At 56.9% G+C, this 27,181-nt stretch overlaps 1 protein-coding gene across 1 annotated transcript; it reads right to left on the bottom strand.

Moving 5' to 3' along the window:
* GFRA2 (GDNF family receptor alpha 2) lies at nt 1–26,058 on the bottom strand. Its single transcript, XM_079328824.1, has 9 exons — nt 25,690–26,058; nt 17,928–18,242; nt 15,378–15,461; nt 11,193–11,541; nt 2,785–2,894; nt 2,571–2,711; nt 2,322–2,494; nt 1,168–1,221; nt 1–1,041 (listed from the first exon to the last, which is right to left on the bottom strand). The coding sequence occupies exons 1-9, from the start codon at nt 25,727–25,729 to the stop codon at nt 913–915; spliced, it is 1,395 nt and encodes a 464-aa protein (XP_079184950.1). The 5' UTR covers nt 25,730–26,058; the 3' UTR covers nt 1–912.
* Nucleotides 26,059–27,181: the final 1,123 nt, after the last annotated feature.

Raw genomic sequence — 27,181 nt, 5'->3', positions numbered from 1 at the left:
TTGGTTTGTTCTCCTTAGTTTATTTTGGTTTGCTTTTCGATTTTTTTTTCCATTATAGACATCGTTAAAAAAAATAAATTTTCCAAGAATACATTTGGAAGTTGTTGTGGGAATCAGAGGAATTAAAAAAAAAAAAAAAGAAGAAGAAGAAGGAAAATAAAGGGGGAAATGGGAATTAAAAAGTCACAGGACGGGTAGGGTTATGTATATGGGAATATCCATATGTTATATGCATATAGGAAATAAAGTGGGGAGGGAAAATCGGGAATTCCGACCCCAGATGGGTCAAAATCCACTCCCAACCCAAATTCCAAATAAAAATTAAAAAATCAACAAGGAGAATGGAACCTCTCCCCCTGGAATGATTGAAAACATCAGCACAACCTCACACGTTTCACACCAGTTTCTTTTCTCTTCCATTCGGAAAGTCTCCGAGGAAAAATCCCAACCAAAATCCCCCAAAAACCGGCGGGAAGAGCTCCAGGAATTCTCTCCAGGTGGCTCCCGATGGCGCCTTCATCCTCCAGGATGTTCAGAATCCTCCTTGTCCCCGTGGCCACCCGGGCTCAAAAAATCCTCAAATTCACTTTTCCCAAAACTTTTCTCCGACTTTTTCCCCTCCCCGGCACCGCTGGCAGCTCCAGACCCACTCCAGGTGGTTTTCCCAGGAAAACCAACCCAGAAAAGACCAAAAAAAAAACCCCCAAAATTCCTGGGAAAAACAAAAAGTCGGAAGAAAACCACCAAAATTTCCCAGCGTGCTGAAGGGTCCTGCTGCCTCTCCGGAGCTCAGCATTCCCGGGATTTGGGAGCATTCCAGTCTGTGGCACTGGTGGGCACTGGTGGGCACTGGTGGCACTGGTGGCACTGGTCAGAGTGTCCCCATGCCACCAGCTGCTCCTTGCTGCCCCTCTATAGCCCCAGCACCGGGATCAGGACGGGGATCAGGAGCAGGATCCGGCTCTCCCGGTGCCGGCTGCTTCCCGCCTTGGGATCCATGAAAGTCTTCTGGTCTGGCATCACATCCGTGGTCAGCTGCGCCTGGGAAGGAGGGACAGGAGTGGGATTTTTAGGGAAAAGCGTCCCCCAAAGTTGGGGAACACCTCCAGGGTGTCGTTCCCAAGTTGTTTGGGAAAGAATTCCCAGCCCTGGGATTGCTCCAAGTACCTCGGAGTAGCACAGGCTCTGCTCCTTGGATTTGTTGGGTTTCAGGCCTTGTTCCTGGCAGGAGAAATTGGGAATGGTTAGGGTGGGAATGTGCCCCTGGAGCTCGGGGGTTTGGGGGTCTCAAAATTCCCTGTGGGAATCGGCTCAGAGTGGGGGATGGAGCACAGGGAGGTTTGGGAGAGGCTCAGCCCGTCTCAGCTCAGGGGGTTCAGTGGGTCCAGCCTCACTCCCACCGTGATCCTGCCTGGAATCCTGCTGGGAATCCTGCCTGGAATCCTGGGACACGCCACCAGTCCCCATCCCACTCCTCTGCATTCCTGGCACATCCCAAACCATTCCCCAATCCTATTTCCCTGCGTTCCTGGAACATCCCAAACCATTGCCCATTCCCATTCCTGGAACATCCCAAACCATTCCCCAATCCCGTTCCTGGAACATCCCCAGCCATTCCCCAATCCCATTCCTGGAACATCCCCAGCCATTCCCCAATCCCATTCCTGGAACATCCCAAACCATTCCCCAATCCCATTCCTGGAACATCCCAAACCATTGCCCATTCCCATTCCTGGAACATCCCCAGCCATTCCCCAATCCCGTTCCTGGAACATCCCCAGCCATTCCCCAATCCCATTCCTGGAACATCCCAAACCATTCCCCAATCCCATTCCTGGAACATCCCAAACCATTCCCCAATCCCATTCCTGGAACATCCCAAACCATTCCCCAATCCCGTTCCTGGAACATCCCCAGCCATTCCCCAATCACATTTCCCTGCATTCCTGGAACATCCCAATCCCATTTCTCCAATCCCGTTCCTGGAACATCCCAAACCATTCCCCAACCCCATTTCCCTCCCATTCCTTTTCCACCCACAGACCAAAACATGGACACCCAAGCCCAGCACTTGGCAAGACAGCAGGGATTTTCCAGATTTCCCAAAACACCCCAAAATTCCATCTCCCAAACAACAAGAACTCAAGCTCAGGCGGGAGTCACCTCACCAGGTGGAGACAGGTGGAGAATCCCTCCCTCCCCATTCCAGACCCCAAATCCTTCCATCCCCCGGGGGAATCCCATCAGGACATTTTCCCACCCCATGGGATGCGGCTGATGTCCCACGGCCCCACCCACTCCAGGTGAGGGCGGGGCCACACCTGGAGGGAGGTGCAGGTGCTGATGACGCTGCTGTCGGCGGCGTTGCTGTCGTTGGCATCGTCCGGCAGCGCCGGGCTCTTCTCCGCCTTGGGCGGCACCGTCGCGGCGGGATTGGGAATTTTGGGAGCCACGTTCATGTCCGTCCCGTTCCCAAAAGCTTGGATGGCGTTTCCTGGGAGCGGGAGAGATTTAGGAAGGATGGGAATGGTAAAGGAGCGGGGAAGGAGCGGGGCGGGGAGACGCCTTACGGAGACAGGGATTTTCCGTGAAATCCCGCAGGAATTTCTCGCACTCCTCCTCCATGTTCCCGCTGCCTTTGCAGGAGCACCAGGGCGAGATGGTGATGCTGGTGGTGCTGGCGTCCACGTAGTTGGGGGTGATGTCAAAGCCTGGCGAGGAGGAGGGAACGGGGATGAAATCCCAGTGGGAAAAGCCGCTCCCATCCCGGCCCCCGGCACTCACCGATGAGCCCCGCGTAGGAGCCCAGGCACGCCTGGAAGTTGTCCCCGGGACAGCTGGTCAGGGACTGGAAGGTGGCCTGGCAGTTGGTGTGGTAATCGGCCAGCCGGGATCTGCAGAGGAGGAAAAGTTGGGGAAACAACGGAATTTCAGCACTGGTTCCATCCCAGAGCGACCCCGCAGCCGAAAGGAGTTTTTAAATGGGATAAAAATGCCCCGTTTTCAACACCCTGTGAAATTCCAGGATAATTCAGGTTTGTCAGGTGGGTTATCCAAGAGGGGACAGGATCCTGGGAATGGCCGTGCTCATCCACACCTCAGATCCCAAAAAAACGCAACAAAACAACTGGAATCTCCTGGGGAAGGGATGGGATTGGGGTGGGTGTGAGAGGCTGCTCCCTGATGGGGATTGAGGATGGGGGAGGAGAAGGAGCTCGGGATGGAGCAGAAATTCCAGGGAAAACCAGGATCCTGCAGCTCTGCCATGGTTCATGAGGCAAGGAGGAAACTTCCTCCCTCTCCTTCTTCCCAGAAATAAAACTCCCCCATCCCAAGAGTGTCGTGTCCGTGTTTATTTTCCTTCCTCGTGGCTCAGCCCGTGGAGGCTCTGGGGGCTCCCATCCCACTCCCAATCCCACAGCAGATCCTCAGCTCCTGCTGGGGGATTTTCCTTGAACAAAACCCAGAAAACTTTTCCAGAATTTTTTTTTTTTTGGGTGAGGGGAGGATGCTCCACCTTCCCTGCAGCCAAACCTCAGCTCAAGGGTGGGAACAAATCCAAAAACCTGCTCCTTCCCCAGCCTCTCCACGGGAGAGGAATAAAACTTTCCGACAGCATTTCCCTCTCTTCCCAAATCCGAGGTGAAGGGACGTCAATTCCCTGCAGGAAGAGCCAGGAAAATTTGTCCCCACCCCTCCCTGGGGCTCTGCTCCCTGCCTGGAGCATCCTCTGAGGCAAAGGTTATTGTTCCATAATCCATGAGGATGCAGCTGGGAAATCCTTCAGGAATATCCAGCCAGATGTTGCCCTCCCCTGCCTGGGATTCGCTGCCAGGAAGAAAAGCTCGGCCTGGGCATGGAGGATTTTGGCTTCCAAGGGCTCCAAAGAAATGGAAAAAAAAGAGGGGAAGGAGAAGGAGCCAAGTTCAGCTTAGCAGGAACACGGAGGAATCGCTGCCAAATTGCTGCTGGCAGCTGGAGGATGACCTGGAAAATTTGGGAAGAGCTGGGCTGGCTCTGGATGAGGGATGGGGGAGGAGGAGGAGGATTTTTCCCTCCCAAAAAAAAACCCCAAAGGAGTGAGGAAAAGGATTAAAAATATTAATTCTGGATATAAATTCAGATCTCCCATCCCAAACCCGCTCCAAGGGCTGATTCCCAATTTAGGGCCTTCCAAACTGCTCCTCTTGGATTTCTGGAGGAAAAATCCCAGCAAAGGCAGCGCCAGGTTTAACAGATCCTGTTCCCAAATCCATCCCTTCCCAAGGACCTGGATCCCTGCAGGGCATCTGGACTAAAATATCCTGAATTTAGGGGGCTTTTTAATTCAGTACCTGCATTCCCAGACCATAAATCCCAGATTTAGGGGGTTCTGTGCACCTGTACTTTTATCCCAAGTGCATAAATCCCAAATTTAAGAGACTTTGTGCACCTTACACACACACCTGGTGCAGATATCCCAAATTTAGGGGACTTTTGGTAACTGTAAATATATCCCAGATTCACAAATCCCAAATTTAGGTGACTTATTTCACCTGTAGATGTATCCCATGTGCATAAATCCCAAATTTAGGGGATTTTTGGTATTTGTACATTTATTCCAGGTGCATAAAACTTAGATTTAGGGGATTTTTGTAGCTGTAAATAGATCCCAAGTGCATAAATCCCAAATTTAGGGAATGCTCTGATACTGAAATTTTCCAAACACGGAGATTTTGGGATCGGTTTGTGTTTGGGTTTTTTTTTTTTTTGTGATTTTTTAAGCTCTTAATTGAGTGTTAATTACTCCCATCCCCCGCCCCGAGGTGACAACTCAGCGCGAATCCAATCCAACAGCATCTCGCTTTTCCATGAATATTTCATGGAAAAGACGCCGGGATTCCTCCAGAGGTGGAATTTGGTTTTTTTTCACGGGCAATTTACAGGGACTGAGGGAATTTTTTTTTAAAAGCTGGGAGAAATCCACTCCCTCTCTCCTGCCGAGCCGGGGATGTTCAGGAAGCTGCGACAACACGGAAAAAACTCGGCGAGACACGAAAATCCCGCTGGGCATCGCCCTCCCAACGCTCCCGTCCTGCTGGAGAGGGATTCTTTTGAAGCCGGGAGATGCTGAGATTAAAAAAAAAAAAAATTCCCCTCAAACGCTCCCAGGTAAATTCAAAGAGTCCCAGGGAGCGGGAGCAGCTGAAGGAAAGAGGGAAGCGGGAATAAAACTCGGCTTTTGTGGATGACCCGCTGCCAAATGGAGCAAGGAGTTCACGGGGGAGGGAGGAAAGATCAATGGATGGATTTGTTTTATCCGGGAAAAGTTGTGTGGGGAGAGGAGGCGCCTGTTCTGGGCTGAGCCGCGGGTGGTTTGAGGGAAAAAAGGGAAATTCTTGTCGTTGTTCTGAAGAGCTCGGCTTCAATTCCAGAGGAATTTCCTCATGGAAAGGGGGTCAGGCTTTGGAAGGGGCTTTTGGAGGGGAGTTGTCATCGCTGGAGGTGCCCAAAGAACCCTGGGGATGTTCAAGGAACCCCAGAGGTGCCCAAAGAACCCTGGAGGTGTCCAAGGAATCCTTGGGAATGTCCAAGGAACCCTTGGAAGTGTCCAAGGAGCCCCAGAGGTGCCCAAAGAACCCCTGGAGATATCCAAGGATGGCCTGGAGGAGTCCAGGGAAACCCTGGATGTGTCCAAAGAACCCCTGGAGGTTCCCAAGAAATTCCTGGAGGTCCCCAAGGAACCCCCGGGGGTGACACTCGGAGCTCTGGGCTGGGGACAAGATGAGGATCAAAGGTTGGACTCCGATCCTGGAGGATTTGCCCAACCTCTGGAATTTCTGCTCCTTGCTCAGGGCCATGGACTCGGCAGGGAAAAGACAAATTCCCACAAAAACCACCGGAGAAATTCCCAAAGCACAGAAAACCCAGCAAGAGGGAGAAAAAATTCAAAACACAACCCAGCGCACCCCCAAAGTCGGGCGTTATTAATTAGTTACTAATTACCAACTTCATTCCCCACATTTGGAGGCACAAAAAGCTCCTCAAAGGCGTTTTTTGGGTGGAATTTTTTCCCTCCCCGAGCCCCGCGGCTCCGCGGGAAGGGGAGGACGGAGCGCAGGAATCGTTTGATTTTAATTGCGGGCCCGTTCTGTCCCATTGAGCCGCTAACTAAGCCCAACAGGAGATTGTGTTTACACAAGCAAAGCCCGGCTCAAGACAGACTCGCTGTCACATTAAGTCAATACTTGGGAAGCCTCTCGAGTTAATTATTCAGGGAGAATTGACTGATTCTCGTGGTAAGAGCCCGGCGAGCCCGCAGGGAGCCGAGCTCTCCCCCAGCCGCCTCCTCTTGTGAGGGACCGCCCCGGGTGCTGCCCCTCCACCTCCCAAATCCACCCAATTTAGGGATTTTTCACAGATTTCCCGATCCTAAACCGGGTTTGGGGGTTCCTCCACATCCCGTCCCCTCCGAACCCGAGCTCTCCCAGCTCCCGTTAAATCCAGCAGAGATTTTTCCCTGCTCCTCCTTCTTCCCCAGCTACCTCCTCTTGTGTGCTGCCCCTCCACCTCCCAAATTCACCAAATTTGGGGATTTTCACAGATTTCTGAATCCCAAACTGGCTTTAGATGTTCCTCCACACCCTGTCCCCTCCGAACCCGAGCTCTCCCAGCTCCCGTTAAATCCAGCAGAGATTTTTCCTTGCTCCTTCCTCTCCTTTTTCCCCAGCCACCTCCTCTTCTGAGCTACTCATCCACCTCCCAAATTCACCAAATTTGGGGATTTTCACAGATTTCCCAATCCCAAAACGAGTTTGGAGGCTCCACCACATCCTGTCCCCATCAACCCCGAGCTCTCCCAGCTCCCCTTAAATCCAGCAGAGATTTTTTTTCCCTGCTCCTTCTTCTTTCCCTGTTCCTTTTTCTTCCCAGGCAGGCGAGCTCGGGGCTCTCATTACAGGGAGTAATGAGAAAGTTGAGCTGCTGTTTATCAAGGGAACATCCATTATTGTGGCGTTGTGTCTGTGCTAAACAAAGAGTGCTGCCGCTCACAAAGCCGTGTTTTGTTCCCGTGATTGGTGTTCCATCAATTCCCAGCCAGCCCCGATCCCACTCCCTCCTTCCCGAGCTGAAGATCCAGCACAGCCCCGGGCAAAATCCTCTTTGCACAAATATCCCAGCGGGGAAACATCCCTGAGCTCCCCTGGATTTGAACACAGCAAAAACTGGGATAAAAACCAGAGAAATTTTCAACATCCCCAATTTGAGTGCTCCAAACCCAGCCAAAATCCTTGGCACACAAATATCCCAGAGTGGGAACATCCCTGAGCTCCCCTCGGCTTAAACACACCAAAAACTGGGATAAAAACCAGAGAAATTATCAACATCCCCACTTTGGATGCTCCAAACCCAGTCAAAATCCTCTTCACCCAAATATCCTGGGAGTGGAACAAAACCCCTGGCTATAAACACACAAAAAACTGGGCTAAAAATCTGGGAAATGATCCAACATCCCCACTTTGGATATTCCAAACCCAGCCAAAATCCTTGACACACAAATATCCTGTGAGAGGAACATTCCTGACTCCTCAGGATTTAAACACACCAAAAACTGGGATAAAAATCAGAGAAATGACACAACATCCCAACTTTGGATGCTCCAAAACCCTCTTCACCCAAATATCCTGGCAGGGGGAGCATCCCTGACCTCCCCTTGCCAAAAAATCGGGATAAAAATCCAGGAATTGACCCAACATCCCCACTTTGGATGCTGGGGAGCTCCAGCCAGTGGAGGCTGGGAATTTCTCCGGCACTGGCACCACTGGAGCGTGTAAGAGCAGATTATTTGTGTTCCTGACTTGCTGATGCAAGATGAAAAATCCACGAGCTGCAGCTGCTGAAATCAGCTCTTTTCTCCCCTTCCCTTCCCTTTCCCCTTCACTGAGGTTTGTGCTTTGCCAAAGGTTTTTGTATTCCGGGAGCTAAAACCTGTCCCTTGCAATCAGCCACAAAAACTCCGGGACTTTGTCAGGCTCCTGAGAGATGGGAAAAGATGGGAAAAGGATGGGGAAAAGATGTGGGAAAGCTGGGGGAAAAGATAGGGGAAAAAAGATGGGGAAGATGTGGAAAAGCTGGATAAAAAGATGGGGAAAGATGGGGGAAAGATGGGGAAAAAAAGATGGGGAAAGATGGGAAAAAATGGGGAAAAGATGGGAAAAAATGGGGAAGGATAAGGAAGGATGGGAAAAGATGGGGGGAAGAAAGCTGGGGAAAAGATGGGGGAAAATGATTGGAAAAAAAAAATAGAAAAAAAAGATGGGAAAGAAAAGATGGGGGAATAAAAGATGGGACAATGGGAAAAGATGGGAGAAGCTGGGAAAAAGATTGGGGAAAAGATGGGGGAAAAAAAGATGGGAAAAGAAAGATGGGAAAAGATGGCAGAAGGATGAGGGGATATGGAAGAGTTTTGACTGGAAAAAAAACATGGATAATGGGAAATCCCATGGCACAGCCCTGCCCTGCCTTGTCCAGTGGGATGGGATGGGATGGGATGGGATGGGATGGGATGGGATGGGATGGGATGGGATGGGATGGGATGGGATGGGATGGGATGGGATGGGATGGGATTTACTCCTGAAAACCCAGATCCAAGGAATGCATCCATGCCTCATCCCAAGGAGGAAAATAAAAATCCCTGAGGTTACAGCAAAATTCTCCAGCAAAACCAACACAAATAAATCCCAGATTTGGGCATTTCCCACAGCGAGAGTTCCCATCCAGACTCTCCCACTCTTCTCCCAAAAAAACTCCATTTCCACCTTGGATCAAACACTCTCAGGAGCTGCTGCCCCTTTCCCCCTTTCCCCTTCCCCTCCTGGTTTGGGAGTTTCATTCCATGCAGGAATTAAAGCTCGTGGCCTCTTCCAGCCCCGTTTTTCCTCCCTGAGCGCGGCTCCTGATGGAGAGGAGCTGCCATTCCCGGGTATCTTTTATTCATGGACACCGGGCTGCTTGGATTAGTTTTTGATAAAAAGCCACATTCCCACATTTCAAACATCGCCGCTCGCAGCCCGAGGAGCGCTCGGAGCTCGCAGCTGCTTCCCCGCCGATCTCCATCACCTTGATGGGAAAAAGGTGCCAGGAGCGCCGGGGGAGGACCCGGCTGCCCAGGGGACAGGAGGGGCTGTGCCCGTGACAAACGAGGCGACAATGACGAGCGGGAGCCTCGAGGGGAACAGGGGGAATTCGGCAGCCGGGGAGGGTCTGGGGGATGCAGTTGGGGAAGGTTTGGGGGATGCAGTTGGGGAAGGTTTGGGGGATGCAGCCAGGGAGGGTCTGGGGATGCAGGTGGGGAAGGTTTGGGGGATGCAGCTGGGGAAGGTTTGGGGGATGCAGTTGGGGAAGGTTTGGGGGATGCAGTTGGGGAAGGTTTGGGGGATGCAGCCAGGGAGGGTCTGGGGGATGCAGGTGGGGAAGGTTTGGGGGATGCAGCTGGGGAAGGTTTGGGGGATGCAGTTGGGGAAGGTTTGGGGGATGCAGTTGGGGAAGGTTTGGGGGATGCAGCCAGGGAGGGACTGGGGGATGCAGCTGGGGAAGGTTTGGGGGATGCAGTTGGGGAAGGTTTGGGGGATGCAGCCAGGGAGGGACTGGGGGATGCAGCTGGGGAAGGTTTGGGGGATGCAGCTGGGGAAGGTTTGGGGGATGCAGCTGGGGAAGGTTTGGGGGATGCAGTTGGGGAAGGTTTGGGGGATGCAGCCAGGGAGGGATTGGGGGATGCAGCCAGGGAGGGTTTGGGGGATGCAGCCAGGGAGGGTTTGGGGGATGCAGTTGGGGAAGGTTTGGGGAATGCAGCTGGGGAAGGTTTGGGGGATGCAGCCAGGGAGGGTTTGGGGGATGCAGCCAGGGAGGGTTTGGGGGATGCAGCTGGGGAAGGTTTGGGGGATGCAGTTGGGGAAGGTTTGGGGGATGCAGTTGGGGAGGGTTTGGGGGATGCAGTTGGGGAAGGTTTGGGGGATGCAGCCGGGGAGGGTTTGGGGGATGCAGTTGGGGAAGGTTTGGGGGATGCAGTTGGGGAGGGTTTGGGGGATGCAGCCAGGGAAGGTTTGGGGGATGCAGCTGGGGAAGGTTTGGGGGATGCAGTTGGGGAAGGTTTGGGGGATGCAGCCAGGGAAGGTTTGGGGGATGCAGTTGGGGAAGGTTTGGGGGATGCAGCCAGGGAAGGTTTGGGGGATGCAGTTGGGGAAGGTTTGGGGGATGCAGCCAGGGAGGGTTTGGGGGATGCAGTTGGGGAGGGTTTGGGGGATGCAGCTGGGGAAGGTTTGGGGGAGGCAGTTCCATCCCTGATTTCTGGGATCTGCCCCAGGGCATTGTCCCAGTGCGAGGGGGAAAAACACTCGAGGGGTGACACAAATACTGGCGGGTGACACCAATAACAGGAAGGTGACACCAACACCAGGACAGTGGCATCAATACCAGGACAGTGACATCAGTGCCAGGGCAATGACAACACCTTACCCATACCAGAAGAAGACCTAGCACACCTTTACCTGCACAGCTGAACCCAAACACACCTTTACCTGCACAGGTAAATCCAAACACACCCTTACCTGCACAGCTGAACCCCAACACACCTTTACCTGCACAGGTAACCCCCAGCCCACCTTTAACTGCAGAGGTGAACCCAAACACACCTTTACCCGCACAGGTGAACCCAAACACACCTTTACCCGCACAGGTGAACCCAAACACACCTTTACCTGCACAGGTAAACCCCAGAGCACTCTTTACCCGCACAGATGAACCCAAACACACCTTTACCCGCACAGGTGACCCCAAACACACCTTTACCCGCACAGGTAAACCCCAGAGCACTCTTTACCCGCACAGGCGACCCCCAACCCACCTTTACCTGCACAGGTGACCCCCAGCCCACCTTTACCTGCACAGGTGAACCCAAACACACCTTTTACCCACACAGGTGAATCCAAACACACCTTTACCCGCACAGGTGAACCCAAACACACCTTTTACCCACACAGGTGAACCCAAACACACCTTTACCCACACAGGTAAACCCCAGAGCACTCTTTACCCGCACAGGCGACCCCCAGCCCACCTTTACCCACACAGGTAAACCCCAGAGCACTCTTTACCCGCACAGGCAACCCCCAGCCCACCTTTACCTGCACAGGTGACCCCCAGCCCACCTTTACCTGCACAGGTGATCCGCCCGGCACGCCCCGCGCAGATCCAGGCAGTTGGGCTTCTCCTTGTCCTCGTAGGAGCAGGAGGGCACGATGGTCTGGCGGCGGCGCTCGGCGCAGGCCGGGTCCTTGCAGGAGCAGAAGAGCAGGCGGAAGGTGAACTCGCCGGGCACGCGGTCGAAGAACTGGCGCAGCGCCTTGTGGCAGCGGCGGCGGCTGCAGGGCTCGGCGGGCGGCAGCTGGCGGCTGCACGTGGAGATGTAGCCCGAGCGCAGGCGCTTGCAGCTGTCGTTGAGGTTGCAGGCTTTGGCCGCGTCCAGGCACTGGTTGCTCCTGGAGGAGGCGGCCGGGTCCATTCCTGAGCAGGGAGAATGGGGGATGCGGTCAGGACACGGTCAGGGATGGGGGATGGAGGGGTGGGGGATGGAGGGATGGGGGATGAGGGATGGGGGATGGAGGGGTGGGGGATGGAGGGATGGGGGATGAGGGATGGGGGATGGAGGGGTGGGGGATGGAGGGATGGGGGATGGAGGGATGGGGGATGAGGGATGGGGGATGGAGGGGTGGGGGATGGAGGGATGGGGGATGGAGGGATGGGGGATGAGGGATGGGGACACGGTCAGGAATGGGGGATGGAGGGATGGGGGATGAGGGGTGGGGGATGAGGGATGGGGGATGAGGGGTGGGGGATGGAGGGATGGGGGATGGAGGGATGGGGAATGGAGGGATGGGGACACGGTCAGGAATGGGGGATGGAGGGATGGGGACATGGTCAGGAATAGGGAGTTGAGGACAGGGACACGGTCACACAGTCAGGAATAGGGGTTTGAGGGACAGGGACATGGTCAGAAATGGGGGTTGAGGGACAGGGGCATCTTCTGTGAAATCATCTTGGTTTGCTGTTCAGAAATCCAGTTTCTTCCTGCAGGTGGGTGTAGGGGTGGGGAGGTGTGCTCGGAAATGGGGAGATGTGCTCAAAATTCGGGAGATGTCCTCAAAAATGGGGAGATGACCTCAAAAATGGGGAAATGTCCTCAAAAATGGGGAGAAGCCCTCAAATCCAGGCTGTGAATCTGCAACATTTCTTTCCTTTTGTCAGTTCTTCAAAGAATGGTTATTCATTATTAATTAATTAATAATTAATAATTATTCTGCTCCAAAAGCAGAATAATTAACACAATTCCACTGGGGTTCCCACAGCCCCTCCTGGGGCTCCCCAAAATTGGGACAGCTCCAGACAGGGATGGAAGGGACAATTCCTGTATCCCTGAGGGAATTCCATGCTGGGAATTTCATGCTGGGAATCCCATCCCAGGAATTTCATCCTGGGAATCCCATCCCTCAGGAGAGGACGAACGAGGCCAAGCCCCAGCTTGGGAACAAATGCTGAATTTTCCTCTTTTTTGCTGGGAATGATGGATCACCCTCCATGGCCCTTCTGAAGCCACCTCATCCCTCATTCCCTCCCCTCCACAGCTCGGCCAAATCCAAGGATTTTCTGGCCAAATTCATTGATTTTCTGGCCAAATCCTTGGATTCTCCTCCACTGGATCCCAGCTTCTGCTGGCACCAAGGAAAGGCTCCTAATTGACTTAATTGCAGGGAGCTGCTAATTAGCAAATCCAAGTCTTGGGTGAGGCTCAGCCACCAGCACAGCCCTGCTGGGGATCCCAAAGGATTCAGGGATCCTGAAGGATTCAGGGATTAAAAAAATCCAGGGTAGGGCAGGGATGGATGGTTTGGATTTTCTCCAGAGTATGGACACAGCTCGAGGGGGAAAAGGGGATTTAGGTGGGGAAAGGAGGATTTGGGAGGTGGGGAAAAGGGGATTGAAGAGGCGAGGGAAAGGAGGATTTAAGTGGGGGAAAGAAAAATTAAGGGACAGGGAAAGGAGGTTCAAGAGGCAGGGAAAAGGAGGATTTAGGCGGGAAAAGGGGATTTAAGAGATGGGGAAAAGGAGGATTTAAGAGGTGAGGGACCCCTGTGTCTCTTTATTTCCCCTGTTTTTGGGGGATGCTTTGAGCCCTCCCTCCACCCCAAATCACCCCGCCCAAAGGGCGAGCAGCAGATTGCCAGCACAGAGCCGGGATTTTGGGATCCATTGTCTCATGGGAGCATCACTCTGCCCTGCCCAGACCCGCCCGGCCCCGGCTGCATTTCAATGGAGCCGCGGCTCATGAATAAAGCACGAGCATGAAAATTGCATCAGCGGAGAGCAAACGGGGCTGGGGGCGGGGGCGGGGGCCACCAGCTGTCCCCTCCGCGGGTCCCCAGGGCCGGCAGGAGCAGGATTGGGGGACTGGGTACCCACACAACTGGAATTTTCCCTTTCTCCCTGATTTTTTCAGGATCCAGCCGGGATGAGCATCCCGGGGGTCTCTGTGTGGGGAGGGGGCAGCGCTGGCCCCGAGGGTGCTCCTCGCTTTTAATATGGTTTGGATTTTCTCCAGAGGATGGACACAGGGAAAAAGGGGATTTAGGAGGTGGGGAAAGGAGGATTTAGGAGGTGGGGAAAAGGGGATTGAAGAGGGAAGTTACTTGCGGGTTACTCGCGGGTTACTCGTGGGTTACACACAGGTCACTCGCAGGTTACACACGGGTCACTCGCGGGTTACACATGTGTTACTTGCGAGTTACACACAGGTTACTCGCGGGTTACACACGGGTTACTCGTGGGTTACACACAGGTTACACACGGGTTACTCGTGGGTTACACACGGGTTGCTCGCAGGTTACACACGGGTTACTCATGGGTTACACACAGGTTACTCATGGGTTACTCGTGGGTTACACAAGGGTTAGTCATGGGTTACTCACAGGTTACACACGGGTTACTCATGGGTTACACATGGGTTACTCTCAGGTTATACACGGGTTACTCAGCCCCTGCTCCCAATTATCCCTCCAGGCAATCACCAGCTCCTGCTCCAGGAGCAGATCCAAAATCTCCTTCCCTTCAGCGCTCGGGGTCAGCTCGGGGCTGGGTGTCCCTGCAGATCCCCAGGGAGGGGTCACAGCCCCTTCCCCCATCCCCAAAATCTGCCGCTTCCCTGGGTAAATCAGGGGCTGATCCCCACTCCAGACTCGCTGCTCTCCACACTTCCCGCAGCTCCCACGTTTTCCTGACGCCGATGTCATCCCAAAAATTCGGGCGGGAGAGGGGAGGGGGTGGCAGCGCCATCCCGAAAACCCGCGCGGGGAAAATTCACCTGGAAAAACCTGGAGAATTCACCCCGGGGGCTGGAGGGCATGGGTGACACTGGGGACACTCCCAGGTGTCCCCGGGTGGGCTGGGCTCGGGTGTCCCCGAGGTGTGGGGACAATGAGACCCCCCCAAAATCCCGCAGTGGGGGGAATTTGGGGAAAGGTTCCGAGGGAAGGAGCCGAGGCAGCGCTGGGCTGGTTTGGGATGGGGGTGGGGGAGGCACGGGAAGGTTGGGGTGGGAATGGGGAGGATCAAACGTGGAAAAGGGGAAAATTCAAACACAAGGATGGTGGTGGAGTTTGGGTTCCCTGGAGGAGGAGACTGGGATGGGCTAAGGGACACTGGGATGGGCTAAGGGACACTGGGATGGGCTAAGGGACACTGGGATGTCCCAAAGGGTCACAGGGATGTTCCAAAGGGTCACAGGGATGATCCAAAGGGTCACAGGGATGCCCCAAAGGGTCACAGGGATGTCCCCAAGGGTCACAGGGATGTCCCCAAGGGTCACAGGGATGTTCCAAAGGGTCACAGGGATGCCCCAAAGGGTCACAGGGATGTCCCCAAGGGTCACAGGGATATCCCTGGGATCTCAGCATCCCTCTCCCAGCCCTTCCCAGAGCTCAGCTCGAGGCACTGCCCCGGGGAGGGGACACCAAATGGGGTCCTCCCCATCCTGAGGGTCCCAAACCCCCCGAGAATTCCACGGGAATGGGAGGGGCTGGGCTGGGATTGTGCCTCCCCCTCCTGCCCCCCACCCCAGTGCTGGGAACAGCGGCAATCCCAGGAATTTATACAATTTTATACAAACCCACCCCAAAAATGCATCAAACCCCCCAAAATGCTGCAGGACGTGCCAAATTTGGGGGAAACAGAAGGGAAGGAGAGGGAGGAGGAGCTGGAGGAGCCCAGGAGAGGGAGGTGGAGGTTTCCCCCAGCTGGGAGCAGCTCTGTGCTCACAGAGAGCAGATAAAACACGACTCCTTTATTACCTGAGAAAATTGAAGCGAGTCTGAATATATCAGAGAGACGAGAGGTGACCGGCTCGTACGGGGAGGCTTCATAAAATTCCTCTCCTTCGGTGGGAGGAAAGGCAGGGAAAAAAGGCAGAAAAAAGCAAATTAAAGCCCGTGGTGAATAATCTCAGCTGGCTCCAGGCACGGGAGGGAAAAGCAAAATGATTTCCAAGAGGTGGAATTAAAGGAAAGGGGATTTGGGGATTCAGGGGGTTTTGGTCACTTTTTGGTCCTGGTTTGGCAGTGGTTGAGTTCCAAAGGATTCCAGGAGCTCTGGGAACTGGGATTGATATTGGGAAGGTCGGTATTCCATGGGGACACTGAGATCGAGGCTGAAAGTTTTGAGGCTCACACTCAACTCTGAGTTCTTTTATTTGTTACAAAATCCACTAAAAACACCTAAAAATCTAAAATAACCCCTCTGGTTGAATGGTTTCCCACCCCATTCCTTGGGGAAATGGGAATATTTCCGTGGGGAAATGCAGGACCCAAATCTTGCTCCAGGACATTCCCGGGAATTTTAGGGGGGATAAAACCCCTCTGGGATGTCCCCAGGGTTGTCACTGCTGCTCTCAGAGCGATGGAATTTGGGGACAATGCCCCAAGGGCAGCTCCAGAAATGGGATTGGGACCCAAATTCTGCTCAGCAGCGACATTCCCGGGAAATTTTGGGAGGGAAAAATCCTTCTGGGATGTCCCCAGCGGTGTCACTGCTGCTCTTAGGGTGATGGAATTTGGGAGCAACGCCCCAAGGGTGGCTCTGACTATTCCAGATCCTCACCAGGAATGGGATCAGGATCCAAATCCCTCTCCAAGCCATTCTCAGGAAATTTTGGGAGGAGAAAACCCCTCTGGGATGTTCCCATTGCTCTCAAGGCAATGAAATTTGGGGACAACGCCCCAAGGCTGGCTTTGATTATTCCAGATCCTCACCAGGAATGGGATCAATACCCAAATCCCTCTCCCCTCCGCGCTTTTCCCATTTTATTCCCGCTGTTTCCAGCCCCGTTCCCTCCCTCTCCACGCTCCCATCAATAATTAAATCCCCGCTGGGCTCCGGGGGAATTCCGGAGCATTAACCGGGCCCGGAGCCCTGCGAGCCACAATTAACCCCGGGAATGCGGCTGGAGCCTCCCCGAGGGCAGGGAGAAATTCCTGCGGAAAGGCACAAATTTGGGATCCTCGCTGCTTTTTCCCTCCCCCTCCAGGTACAATTCCCATTCCCACAAAACCCTGGGAAACTGCTCGATGGAGGCAGGAAACAATTAAAGTGTAATTCCTGCTCCGGGCCGGGTTTGGGGCTCGCTGACCCAGATTTGGAGGGAATTTCACCCAGGGGGGCTCAGGTGCAGCTCCCCCACATCCTCTGGAAGAGTTTTCCCACCCTCTGGAAGAGTTTTCCTGCCCTTAAATCCAAATTTCCCACCCTCGGGTCCAGTTCCCACATCCTCGGGTTCAATTTCTTCATCCTCAGGTGTGGCTTTCCCACCCTCGGGCACTTTTCCCATCCAATTCCAGAATTCCCAGCCTGGTTTGGGTGGGAAAGGGGCTTAAAAAAATCCCATCCCAGCCCCCCTGGCACGGGCAGGGGGATCTTCTGCCAGTCCAGGTGATTTTGGGGGGTCTGGGAACTTCCCAGCGTTTTGTTTCCCCCGCTCCCACCACCCACAGTTGAATTTTTTGTTGTCCCCCATCCCCAGCACCCCCAGGTGAATTTTTGGGGTCCCACCATCCCCAGGTGGATTTTTTTTGGAGTCTACCCATCCTTAGGATTATCCTTTGGAGTCTTCCCATCCTCAGCAGCCCCAGGTGGGTGTTTTGGGGTTTCTCCATCCCCAACACCCGGGGACTCCTTTAGGGACTCCCCTCCCCATCCTCACCATCCCCAGGTGATTTTTTTGGTGTCTCCCCATCCCCACCATCCCCTGATGATTATTTTGGTGTCCCTCCATCCTCACCATCCCCAGATGATTTTTTTTGGTGTCTCCTCATCCTTAGGATTATCCTTTGGAGTCTTCCCATCCATTTTTTTGGTGTCTCCTCATCCCCATCCCCACCATCCCCAGGTGATTTTTTTGGTGTCCCTCCATCCTCACCATCCCCTGATGATTAATTTGGTGTCCCCATATCCCCACCATCCCCAGGTGATTTTTTTTGGTATCACACCACCCCAACGTTCTCCTTTGAGATCTCCCCACCACCGCAGCTGAAGTTTCTTGAAGTCTCCCCATCCCCATTCTCACCACCCCAGGTAGATTTTTTTTATGTCTCCCCATCCTTAGAATTATCTTTTGGAGTCTTCCCATCCTTTTTTTTGATGTCCCCCCATCCTCACCATCCCCAGGTGATTTTTTTGGTGTCTCCCCATCCCCACCATCCCCAGGTGATTTTTTTGGTGTCTCCCCATCCCCACCATCCCCAGGTGATTTTTTTTGGTATCACACCACCCCAACATTCTCCTTTGAGATCTCCCCACCCCTCACCACCCCAGGTGCAATTTTTTGGCTCTCCCCACCCCCCCCATACCTTCGGTGAGCCCCATGTGGATGCTCCAGTAGATCTGCAGGCACTGCAGCTCCCTCTTCATGCCCCTCTTGCAGCGGCAGTGGTACAGGGCGCTCTCCTGCAGCACCTCCAGGGCCAGCTGGCACTCCTTGTTGGCCAGCAGGGTGTTCCTGTCGCGGCCGGCCAGGCACTGCCGCAGGGTGCGGTAGCGGGAGCTGCAGCCGGGCTCGCCCGCGCACAGCTCGTTGGCTCGCACGCAATCCACCGGCACTCGCCAGCCGGGCGGGGCCGGCGCCGCGGGCGAGGGGGGCGCGGCCAGAGAGCGCAGCAGCTCGTCTGGGCCGGGAGAGAGGGGACACAGGTGAGGGGGGAACGGGGGAGCAGCCGCAGCACAGCCCAGAGCGTCCTCACACAGGTGAGGGCACAGGTGAGAGGGGCACAGGTGAGGAGGGCACAGGTGAGGGCACAGGTGAGAGGGGCACAGGTGAGGGCACAGGTAAGAGGGGCACAGGTGAGAGGGGCACAGGTGAGGAGGGCACAGGTGAGAGGGGCACAGGTGAGGGCACAGGTGAGAGGGGCACAGGTGAGAGGGGCACAGGTGAGGAGGGCACAGGTGAGAGGGGCACAGGTGAGGGCACAGGTGAGAGGGGCACAGGTGAGAGGGCACAGGTGAGGAGGGCACAGGTGAGAGGGGCACAGGTGAGGAGGGCACAGGTGAGGGCACAGGTGAGAGGGGCAGAGGTGAGAGGGGCACAGGTGAGGGCACAGGTGAGAGGGGCAGAGGTGAGAGGGGCACAGGTGAGGAGGGCACAGGTGAGAGGGGCACAGGTGAGAGGGGCACAGGTGAGGAGGGCACAGGTGAGGGAGACACAGGTGAGGGAGACACAGGTGAGAACCCCCATCATCCCCCAGAGCATCCTCACCCCGGTGAGGGCACAGGTGAGGAGGGCACAGGTGAGGAGGGCACAGGTGAGTGCACAGGTGAGGGCACAGGTGAGAGGGGCACAGGTGAGGGAGACACAGGTGAGCACCCGCATCACACCCCAGAGCATCCTCACCCCAGTGAAGGCACAGATGAGGAGGGCACAGGTGAGCACACAGGTGAGGAGACAGGTGAGCAGGGCACAGGTGATGGGGGCACAGGTGAGGGCACAGGTGAGGGAGACACGGGTCAGAATCCATGTCACCCCCTAGAGGATCCTCACCCCGGTGAGAGCACAGGTGATGGCACAGGTGAGGGGAGCACAGGTGAGCAGGGCACAGGTGAGGAGGGTACAGGTGAGGGCACGGGCGAGAAGGGCACAGAGGAGGGCACAGGTGAGGGGACCACAGGTGAGGAGGGCACAGGTGAGGAGGGCACAGGTGAGCACCCCCAGAGCATCCTCACCCCGGTGAGGGCACAGGTGAGGGCACAGGTGAGGGCACAGGTGAAGGCACAGGTAGGGCACAGGTGAGGGCACAGGTGAGGGCACAGGTGAGCACCTCCCTCACCCCCAGAGCTCCCTCACCCCCCTCTCAACCCTCCCTGCCCGTGCGATTGGGGTCGGGATCAGATTTCATGATACGACTTTTTGGATGCGATTTTTGCAAGCCCCTTTTCAGCCCAAACCAGTTTGGGCATTCCCATCCCGAGGTGTCCAGCCGGGAAATCCTGATCGCTGCAGGGAAACCGCCCCAGGGCGCTGGGACATTCCAGACCCGCGGGCTGGGAATTCCGGGATTCCATGGGAAAGGCGTGCCCGAGGCTGGGAGAGCCCGACCTGAGCATGAGGAGTTGTGGCCGGCTTAGGTTAAACCCTAAAAGCTTAATTTGCTTTTTTTTCTGCCTTTTTTCTTCCTTTTCCACCACCAAAGGAGAGGAATTTTACCCCCCTGGTCCATCAGCCCAGTCCAGCTAAACCCAGCCTAAAAATCCTGGAATTGTCTGGGTTGGAAAGGGTTTTAAACTGGAAGAGCCTGGGAATGCCACGGGATTGTCGGGGTTGGAAATGGTTTTAAAGATCGAGCTGGGAGTTCCATGGAACCTTGGAATTGTCGGGGTTGGAAGAGATTTTAAAGGTCGAGCTGGAAGTTCCATGGAATCTCAGCGTAGTTGGGCTTGGGAGGGGTTTTAGAGGTCGAGTTGAGAGCCTGGGAATGCCCGGGAATTTTGGAATTGTCGGGGTTGGGAGGGGTTTTAGAGGTCGAGCTGAAAGAGGAGAAACTGAGTCTGCAGGAACAGAAGGAATCCCTCTGTGAGGATGAGGAGGGCGTGGGATGGAATTCCAGAGGATCTGTGGGGATCCCTGGAATGTCCAAGGGCAGCTTGGAGCAGCCTGGGATGGTGGAATTTTAGTGGGAAGTGACCCTAAAATCCACGGGCAGGGTCACCTTCCCTCCCCAGGCTGCTCCAAACCCGGCTGGGTTTTTAGGGGTGTCAGGGGATCCCGCAGCTGCCCGGCTGTGGGGAGGGGACGTGGGGGGTTAACCCCACACCTCATCCCTGGGAGTTTTGGTTCCCGAAATTCCCGGAGCTCTGCGGGAGCAGCGAGTCCGTCCCGATTCCCGCAGGCGCCGCTCCTTGGCTGGTTTGGCCGCTAATCTCTTTTAGGATCTTTTTTTTTTTGGGAGTCTGACTCATGGCTTTTGGAGCGCCCGGCCTTGGCAGGGCCGCGGGGCAGCTGCAGCTCCCACCAGGCTCCTGTCCCTGTCCCTGTCACTGTCCCTGTCCCCTCCTGTCACTGTCCCTGTCCCCTCCTGTCACTGTCCCCTCCCCGCATTCCCACAGCTCTCCCACCCTTCCCATCATTTCCGAATCTGCTTTCCCACCCCGGAAATAAATTCCTGCTAAATCCAGCCCAAGCCTGGCTTGTCCCCTCTCAGGGGAGTTGGGGACAGGCAGCGCTGCTGTCCCCTCCCCTCGGTGATGGGGACAGGACGGGCAGGACCCGCTGTGTCACTCCTGCCCCACTGCTCCCCCCTCCAGCTTCCAGGGGAAAATGGGAATGCCAGGACCTGGAAAGGACCCTGAGCTGCTCCGGGGGTGATGGGGAGGGGACCCCGCTCTGTGCCCGCCCTGGTGCCCCCCGAGGGTGGCTGGGGGACAGGGGTGACCCCTCGCTGTGTCCCCGTCCCTGCATTCCCGTCCCCTCCCACTGGCACCAGCGCTGGCAGCCCCTTCCCACCCGGGTCTGGCAGGGGGACAGTGACACCTACAGGAACGCGACACGGGCCACCCGCGTGTCCCCCCTGCTGGGCGGGGCTGGTCCCGGCCACCCCCGGAGCTGGGCACTCGTCCCGTGTCACTGTGTCCCTCGGGAGGGTGGCACTGGAGTGTGTGGCCCTGGTTGGGTGGCACTGGCTGGGTGGCACTGGCTGGGTGGCCCTGGCTCGGTGGCACTGGCTGGGTGGCACTGGCTGGGTGGCCCTGGCTCGGTGGCACTGGAGTGTGTGGCACTGGTTGGGTGGCACTGGCTCGGTGGCACTGGAGTGTGTGGCCCTGGTTGGGTGGCCCTGGCTGGGTGGCACTGGCTGGGTGGCCCTGGCTCGGTGGCACTGGCTGGGTGGCCCTGGCTCGGTGGCACTGGAGTGTGTGGCACTGGTTGGGTGGCACTGGCTGGGTGGCCCTGGTTGGGTGGCACTGGCTCAGTGGCCCTGGCTGGGTGGCCCTGGCTCGGTGGCACTGCAGTGGCTCCCTGGCCCTGGAGCTGTGGCCAGGGACAGCTCTGCCCTCCTCGGGCGATGCCAGGGGGGTTCTGAGGAGGGGCTGGGGTCAGGGCGGGCAGTGCCCAGGTGGGGACACCTCCACTGGCTGGGTCACTCTGAGGAACAGATCCCACAGAACCCACAGATCCTGCAGATCCCACAGATCCTGCAGATCCCACAGATCCCACAGATCCTGCAGATCCCACAGATCCTGCAGATCCCACAGATCCCACAGATCCTGCAGATCCCACAGATCCCATGGATCCTGCAAATCCCATGGATCCTGCAGATCCCACAGATCCTGCAGATCCCACAGATCCCATGGATCCTGCAAATCCCATGGATCCTGCAGATCCCACAGTTCTCACACTAATCCCGCAGATCCCATGAATCCTGCAGATCCCACAGATTTCAGGGATTCCATAGATCCCACAGATCCTGCAGATTCCACAGATCCCACAGGTCTCATGGATCCCACAGGTCCCACAGGTCCCACAGGTCCTGCTGTTCAGCCATTGTCCCCATGCTGTCCCCACACTGTCCCCACGCTGTCCCCACGCTGTCCCCGCTCATTCCAAACTCTCTGGGAGCATCCAGGATCCCCCACAGCCACGTTAGATCCAGATTCCCCTCGGGAGGGCAGGCCTGGCCTGGCAGGATTATAATGATAATTAATTATAATTCCACACGGGATCCTTGGAGCCACATTCCTGCTGTGCTGGAGGAGAAACAGGAACCCCCAAACGCTGATCCTGGGGGTGCCAGAGCCTCCCCAGGTGCTTTGGGATGAACTCTGCTGGGAATTCCTGTCCTGAGGCATCCAGCTGGTAAATCCTGACCCTGCTGCAGCCAGAGGGAAACTGCTCCAGGGCACTGGAGACATTCCAGAGATCCATGGGCGTGGGGAGACATTCCAGAATTCCATGGGGATAGGGAGACATTCCAAGGATCCACTGGGTGTGGAAATCCATCCCACAGCTCCACCAGGTATGGAGATTCATCCCTCAGCTCCACTGGGTGTGGAGAGCCATTCCAGAATTCCATGGGTGTGGAGAGCCTTCCCACAGCTCTGTTGGACATGGAAAAACATTCCAGGGCTCCACCAGGCACAGAGAGCTATTCCACAGATCCACTGGGCTTGGAGAACCATTCCAGAGTCCCATTGGGTTTGGAGAACCATTCCAGAGCTCCACTGGGCTTGGAGAACCATTCCAGGGCTCCACTGGGTTTGGAGAACCATTCCAGAGTCCCATTGAGTTTGGAGAACCATTCCAGAGTCCCATTGGGTTTGGAGAACCATTCCAGAGTTCTGTTGGGCTTGGAGAACCATTCCAGAGCTCCATTGGGTTTGGAGAACCATTCCAGAGCTCTATTGGGTTTGCAGAACCATTCCAGAGCTCCCCTGGGTTTGGAGAACCATTCCAGACTCCCCTGGGTTTGCAGAACCATTCCAGAGTTCTGTTGGGCTTGGAGAACCATTCCAGAGCTCCATTGGGTTTGGAGAACCATTCCAGGCTCCCCTGGGTTTGCAGAACCATTCCAGAGCTCTATTGGGTTTGCAGAACCATTCCAGACTCCCCTGGGTTTGCAGAACCATTCCAGACTCTCCTGGGTTTGCAGAACCATTCCACTCTCCTGGGTTTGCAGAACCATTCCAGACTCCCCTGGGTTTGCAGAACCATTCCAGACTCTCCTGGGTTTGCAGAACCATTCCAGACTCTCCTGGGTTTGCAGAACCATTCCAGACTCCCTGGGTTTGCAGAACCATTCCAGGCTCCACCACATCCCATCCTCTCCCAGCTCAGCTCCAGCTCCAGCCGTGCTTGCCCCAAGCCAGCTCCCAGCTCCAGCTCCCTCTTTTCCAGAAGCCTCTTCCCAAAAAATCCCCTCCTGTGGCCTCACTCCTGTCCCCACGGGCAGGGACACATCCAAAGGACACCCGGAATATCCCGGTGCTGGATCGGGGATCCCGCCATAAATCCGCCCTCTGGGAGCAGCGGGGGTGAGGTGTGCGGGTGAGCTGGCCCAAAATCCTCCTGGATTTTGCCATTTTTCCACCTTTCCCCGGCGGTTTTGGAGGGAGCGGGGTCCTGGAGCCCCGGCAGATCCCGGATCCCGCCGGGCGGGCACAGCTCTTTGTCCTGGTGCCCTCAAACCCCGCAGGGACCAGCCCAGCCTGGGCGCTTTTCCTGGAGCCCCGCGCCCCTCCCAGCCCCGCATTCCCACCCAGGATGGAGGGGGAGACCGAGGAGGGAGATTTTCCATCCCCCCTCCCCAAAAAAACCCTCCCGGCAGAGCCGAACTCCCATCGCTGGAGCATCCGCAGAGAATTCCCGGCGAATCCTCGGCAGGCTCGGGGGTGCCGGAGCACAGCGAGGATTTGCTGCACAAGGCGATGGCCCCTTTCTGTTCCTGCCGCTCCCACGGCTTCTCCCGGCTCCAGCAGCCTCTTCCCGAGCTCTATTCCGTGTTCTCCTGCCCTGCTGCTGCCGGAGAGCTTTGGACAGCCGGCAGCTTTAGAGGGAAATATTTCTGCTGGCCAGGATCGCTCTGGAACACGCAGCTCCCCAGCCAGGACCAGAGGGATTTTCTGGCTTCCCGGGAATGGGAAGAGCTGGATGTTCCCTGCTCCAGGATCCTCGCGGCGAGGCCACGCCGGGCAAAGAGCCGTGGGCACCCCATCCCTAAATCTGGGGGTGCAGGGTCCCTGCTCGGGGTCCAGAACCTTGGGGACACCCGGGAATGGGGGGGACACCCGGGAATGGGGGGGACACCGGGTCCTGCTTGGATGCCAACCCTGCTGTGAGGGCGGGCGGGCCCTGGTTTGGGTGCCTGAGGTTGGGCGCCCCTGTCCCCCTGGAGATCCCTGCGCACCAAATCTCTCCACGAGCCATCCAGCTGTGCCTGGACACACGTCCAGATGTCCAGATGTCCCCTCCAGCCATGCTGGAGCACCCTTCCCCCCACTCTGTCCCCACTCGTGTCCCCACTCCGCCCCCCGAGCGCCCCATTCTCGGTCTGAGGCACCGCCCGAGCCCCCCCGACCCCTCCGGGCAGGGGCTCCCCCAACCCAGGGCTCAGCTCAGGCCTCTGTCCCCCCTTCCCCAGAGGTTTGGGGGGCACCCACCCCCCTGGGCACCCCGTCCCTCGCTCGGGTGGGGGCAGAGCCGGTGCCCTCCATTCCAGGCGGGAGCAGAACGGGCAGCACGGGCACCCCCCGCCCCGCGTCCCTCCGGAACGCGGCTGTGCCAACCTTCAAGTCTCCCTCAGCTGCCTCCTGTCCCTGTCCCTGTCCCCTGTCCCTGGTCCCTGTCCCTGTCCCTGTCCCCAGCCCGGCCCCGCAAAGTTCTCCGGGCGCTGCAGCGAGCAGGGATCACACCCCCCGCACCCGCGGGATGCGGGAATGGCACCGGGAGCGCGACACGCCCGAGCCGCGGAGGGCAAAAAAAAAAAAAAAAATAATAACCCCGAACATTTTCCATTTCCTTCCCTTTTCACCCCAAACCCGCGCGGGCTGTGCGCGCTCCCTTTCCCAGCGGCTCCTGCAGGGGAGGCTGCCCGGGGAAGCGGAGCGCTCTCCCGGCTCCGCGCTCCGAGCCGATCCGGGCACGGCGATTCCCGAGCCGCCAGCTCAACTTTCCCTGCCCGGTCTCCACGCCGCGTTCCCAACCTCTGGAACGGCGCGGGGGGAGCAGCCAGGATGGAGGGAGCAGCGGGTGGGAAGGGGAAAAGGGGGGAGATCTCCACCAAAACGCAAATCCGAGCTGGTTCGACAAGCGGAGAAGGGATGGGAGGCGGGCAGGGCTCGGCTGCGGGGTGATGCTGCCCCGAGGGGGCGGCTGGGGGGTGTCCCCCGTGTCCCCCTGTGTGTCCCCAGTGTCCCCCCTCCCCGTTTCAAGTTGACAGGGAATTGCAAATGAAGTTGAACCCCTGGCCGTGCCCCTCTCCTGCCGCAGCGCCGCTGCCAGCTCGGAGGGGCTCGCTCGCTGTCTCAGCCCCGAGCCCCCCGGTGGAGGTGGAGGGGGGGGTTGGGGACGCGCCACCTCGGCCAGGCGACAGCCACCACCCCCCCGCGGACACCCCCGCCGAGGCCACTCACCTACGAAGAGGACGATGCAGAAGGCGTTTGCCAAGATCATGGTAGGAAATCCACGCGCTCCTCCACGTGTGCAAAAAAAATTTAAAAAATTATGTTAAAAATCAGGCCGAGGAGAAAAAAAAAAAAAAAAAAAAAAAAAAAAAAAAAAAAAAAAAGAACAATAAAAAAAATAAAAATTTATAATTCCCAAGGCGCTCAGCTTGATCCTAAATTCCCAGATGCAGCGGGGCTGGAAGCCAAGGGGAAGGGATGAGGGTGTGCTCCGCCCGGCGCGGAGCCGCCTCCCGCATCCCCGCCGGGCTCCGCTGCGCGCTCCGGGCTCGGGCTCCGCCGGGCTCCCGCCGGCTTCTGCCGAGCTCCGGCTGCCGGGGAGGGGGCGCGGCGAGGGGCGGCCGCGCTCCGCCGAGCCCCGGCCGAGGGGCAGAGCCGCCGGGGCCCCGTCCCCTCCCCGCCCCTGCCCCCGCCCTTCCGCCGCCCTTCCGCCCGGGGCGGGGGTCGGGGGGGGGTCTGTGGGGTCCCCCGGAGCTCTGCCCGCGTTATTTTCCATCCTTGTGTTCTCATCCATCTCTCCTGGCTGGGATGCACCTGCCGGAGCTCCCACGGGGCCGCAGAGATGAGGGCGAGACCCCCGCCCTCCCCAAATTGCTGCTCCAGCCGAAGGGATGGCACGGGAGGGTGCGGGGGTGGCACGAGAGGGTGCGGGGGTGGCAGGGGGGCACCCGGGGGGGCTGCAGGGACAAAGGGCCGCATCCCTGGCTGGGTGACAGGCGTGGGAATGGGAAAACGGGGATGCTGTGGGGTGGGAAATGGTCCCTGGATGGGGGATGAGCTTGGGAATGGGAAATGGGGTCCCAGAGGGGATCAGGGGGATGCAGGGATGAGGTGCCACATCCCTGGGTGGGTGACAGCCGTGGGAACGGGACAGGTGGGGACACAGGGACACCCGGTGCCAGGGGGACCCCACCCAAATGGGGGCACCCAGCAGCGGCTGTGCCCTCCCCACTGCGGGATTTTTTGGGGGGGTGACACCCACACACACCTCCTGCAGTCCAGGAAACCCAAAATTCCCGTCCAGGACACTCCCTGTTCATTCTGCCCAGTATCCAACCCCTCTGCCCCACAGCGGGAATGGCAATGATGGGAATGGGGTGGGGGTCACCACCCCACTGCAGCCTTCCCCTCCTCATCCTCATCCTCATCCTCACCCCCCGGCCCCAGGGAGCTGCTCAAACCCCTCACCCCTCTCTCTTCCCCTGATTAGGGGCCAGGGATCTCCTACAAGTCCCCGCCGTGGATCCCACGCTGGGAAGCAGGAATGAGGAGGGGTCTCCACCTGGATCACCCCAATACAGGGCCTGGGCAGCAGAAAACAAACTTCATCCTCAGCCTTTGTGGGATGGCAGAGTTAATCAGCAAAGCCAATTGCAGGGACACGGCTCCCAGTGCTCCCAGTGCTCCCAGTGCTCCCAGTGCTCCCAGTGCTCCCAGTGCC

Source organism: Erithacus rubecula (genome assembly GCF_903797595.1).
Source record: "Erithacus rubecula genome assembly, chromosome: 29".
NCBI classification, from domain to species: domain Eukaryota; kingdom Metazoa; phylum Chordata; class Aves; order Passeriformes; family Muscicapidae; genus Erithacus; species Erithacus rubecula.
This window is presented reverse-complemented; position numbering and strand designations above follow the sequence as displayed.

Excerpts from the sequence above, each read along its gene's own strand:
- GFRA2 (XM_079328824.1), bottom strand. The coding sequence starts at position 25,729 with ATGATCTTGGCAAACGCCTTCTGCATCGTCCTCTTCGTAG. Across the intron at positions 2,495-2,570 it reads CACGGAAAATCCCTGTCTCC|GAAACGCCATCCAAGCTTTT; the intron begins GTAAGGCGTCTC and ends TCCCGCTCCCAG. Across the intron at positions 1,042-1,167 it reads AGAGCCTGTGCTACTCCGAG|GCGCAGCTGACCACGGATGT; the intron begins GTACTTGGAGCA and ends CCTCCTTCCCAG.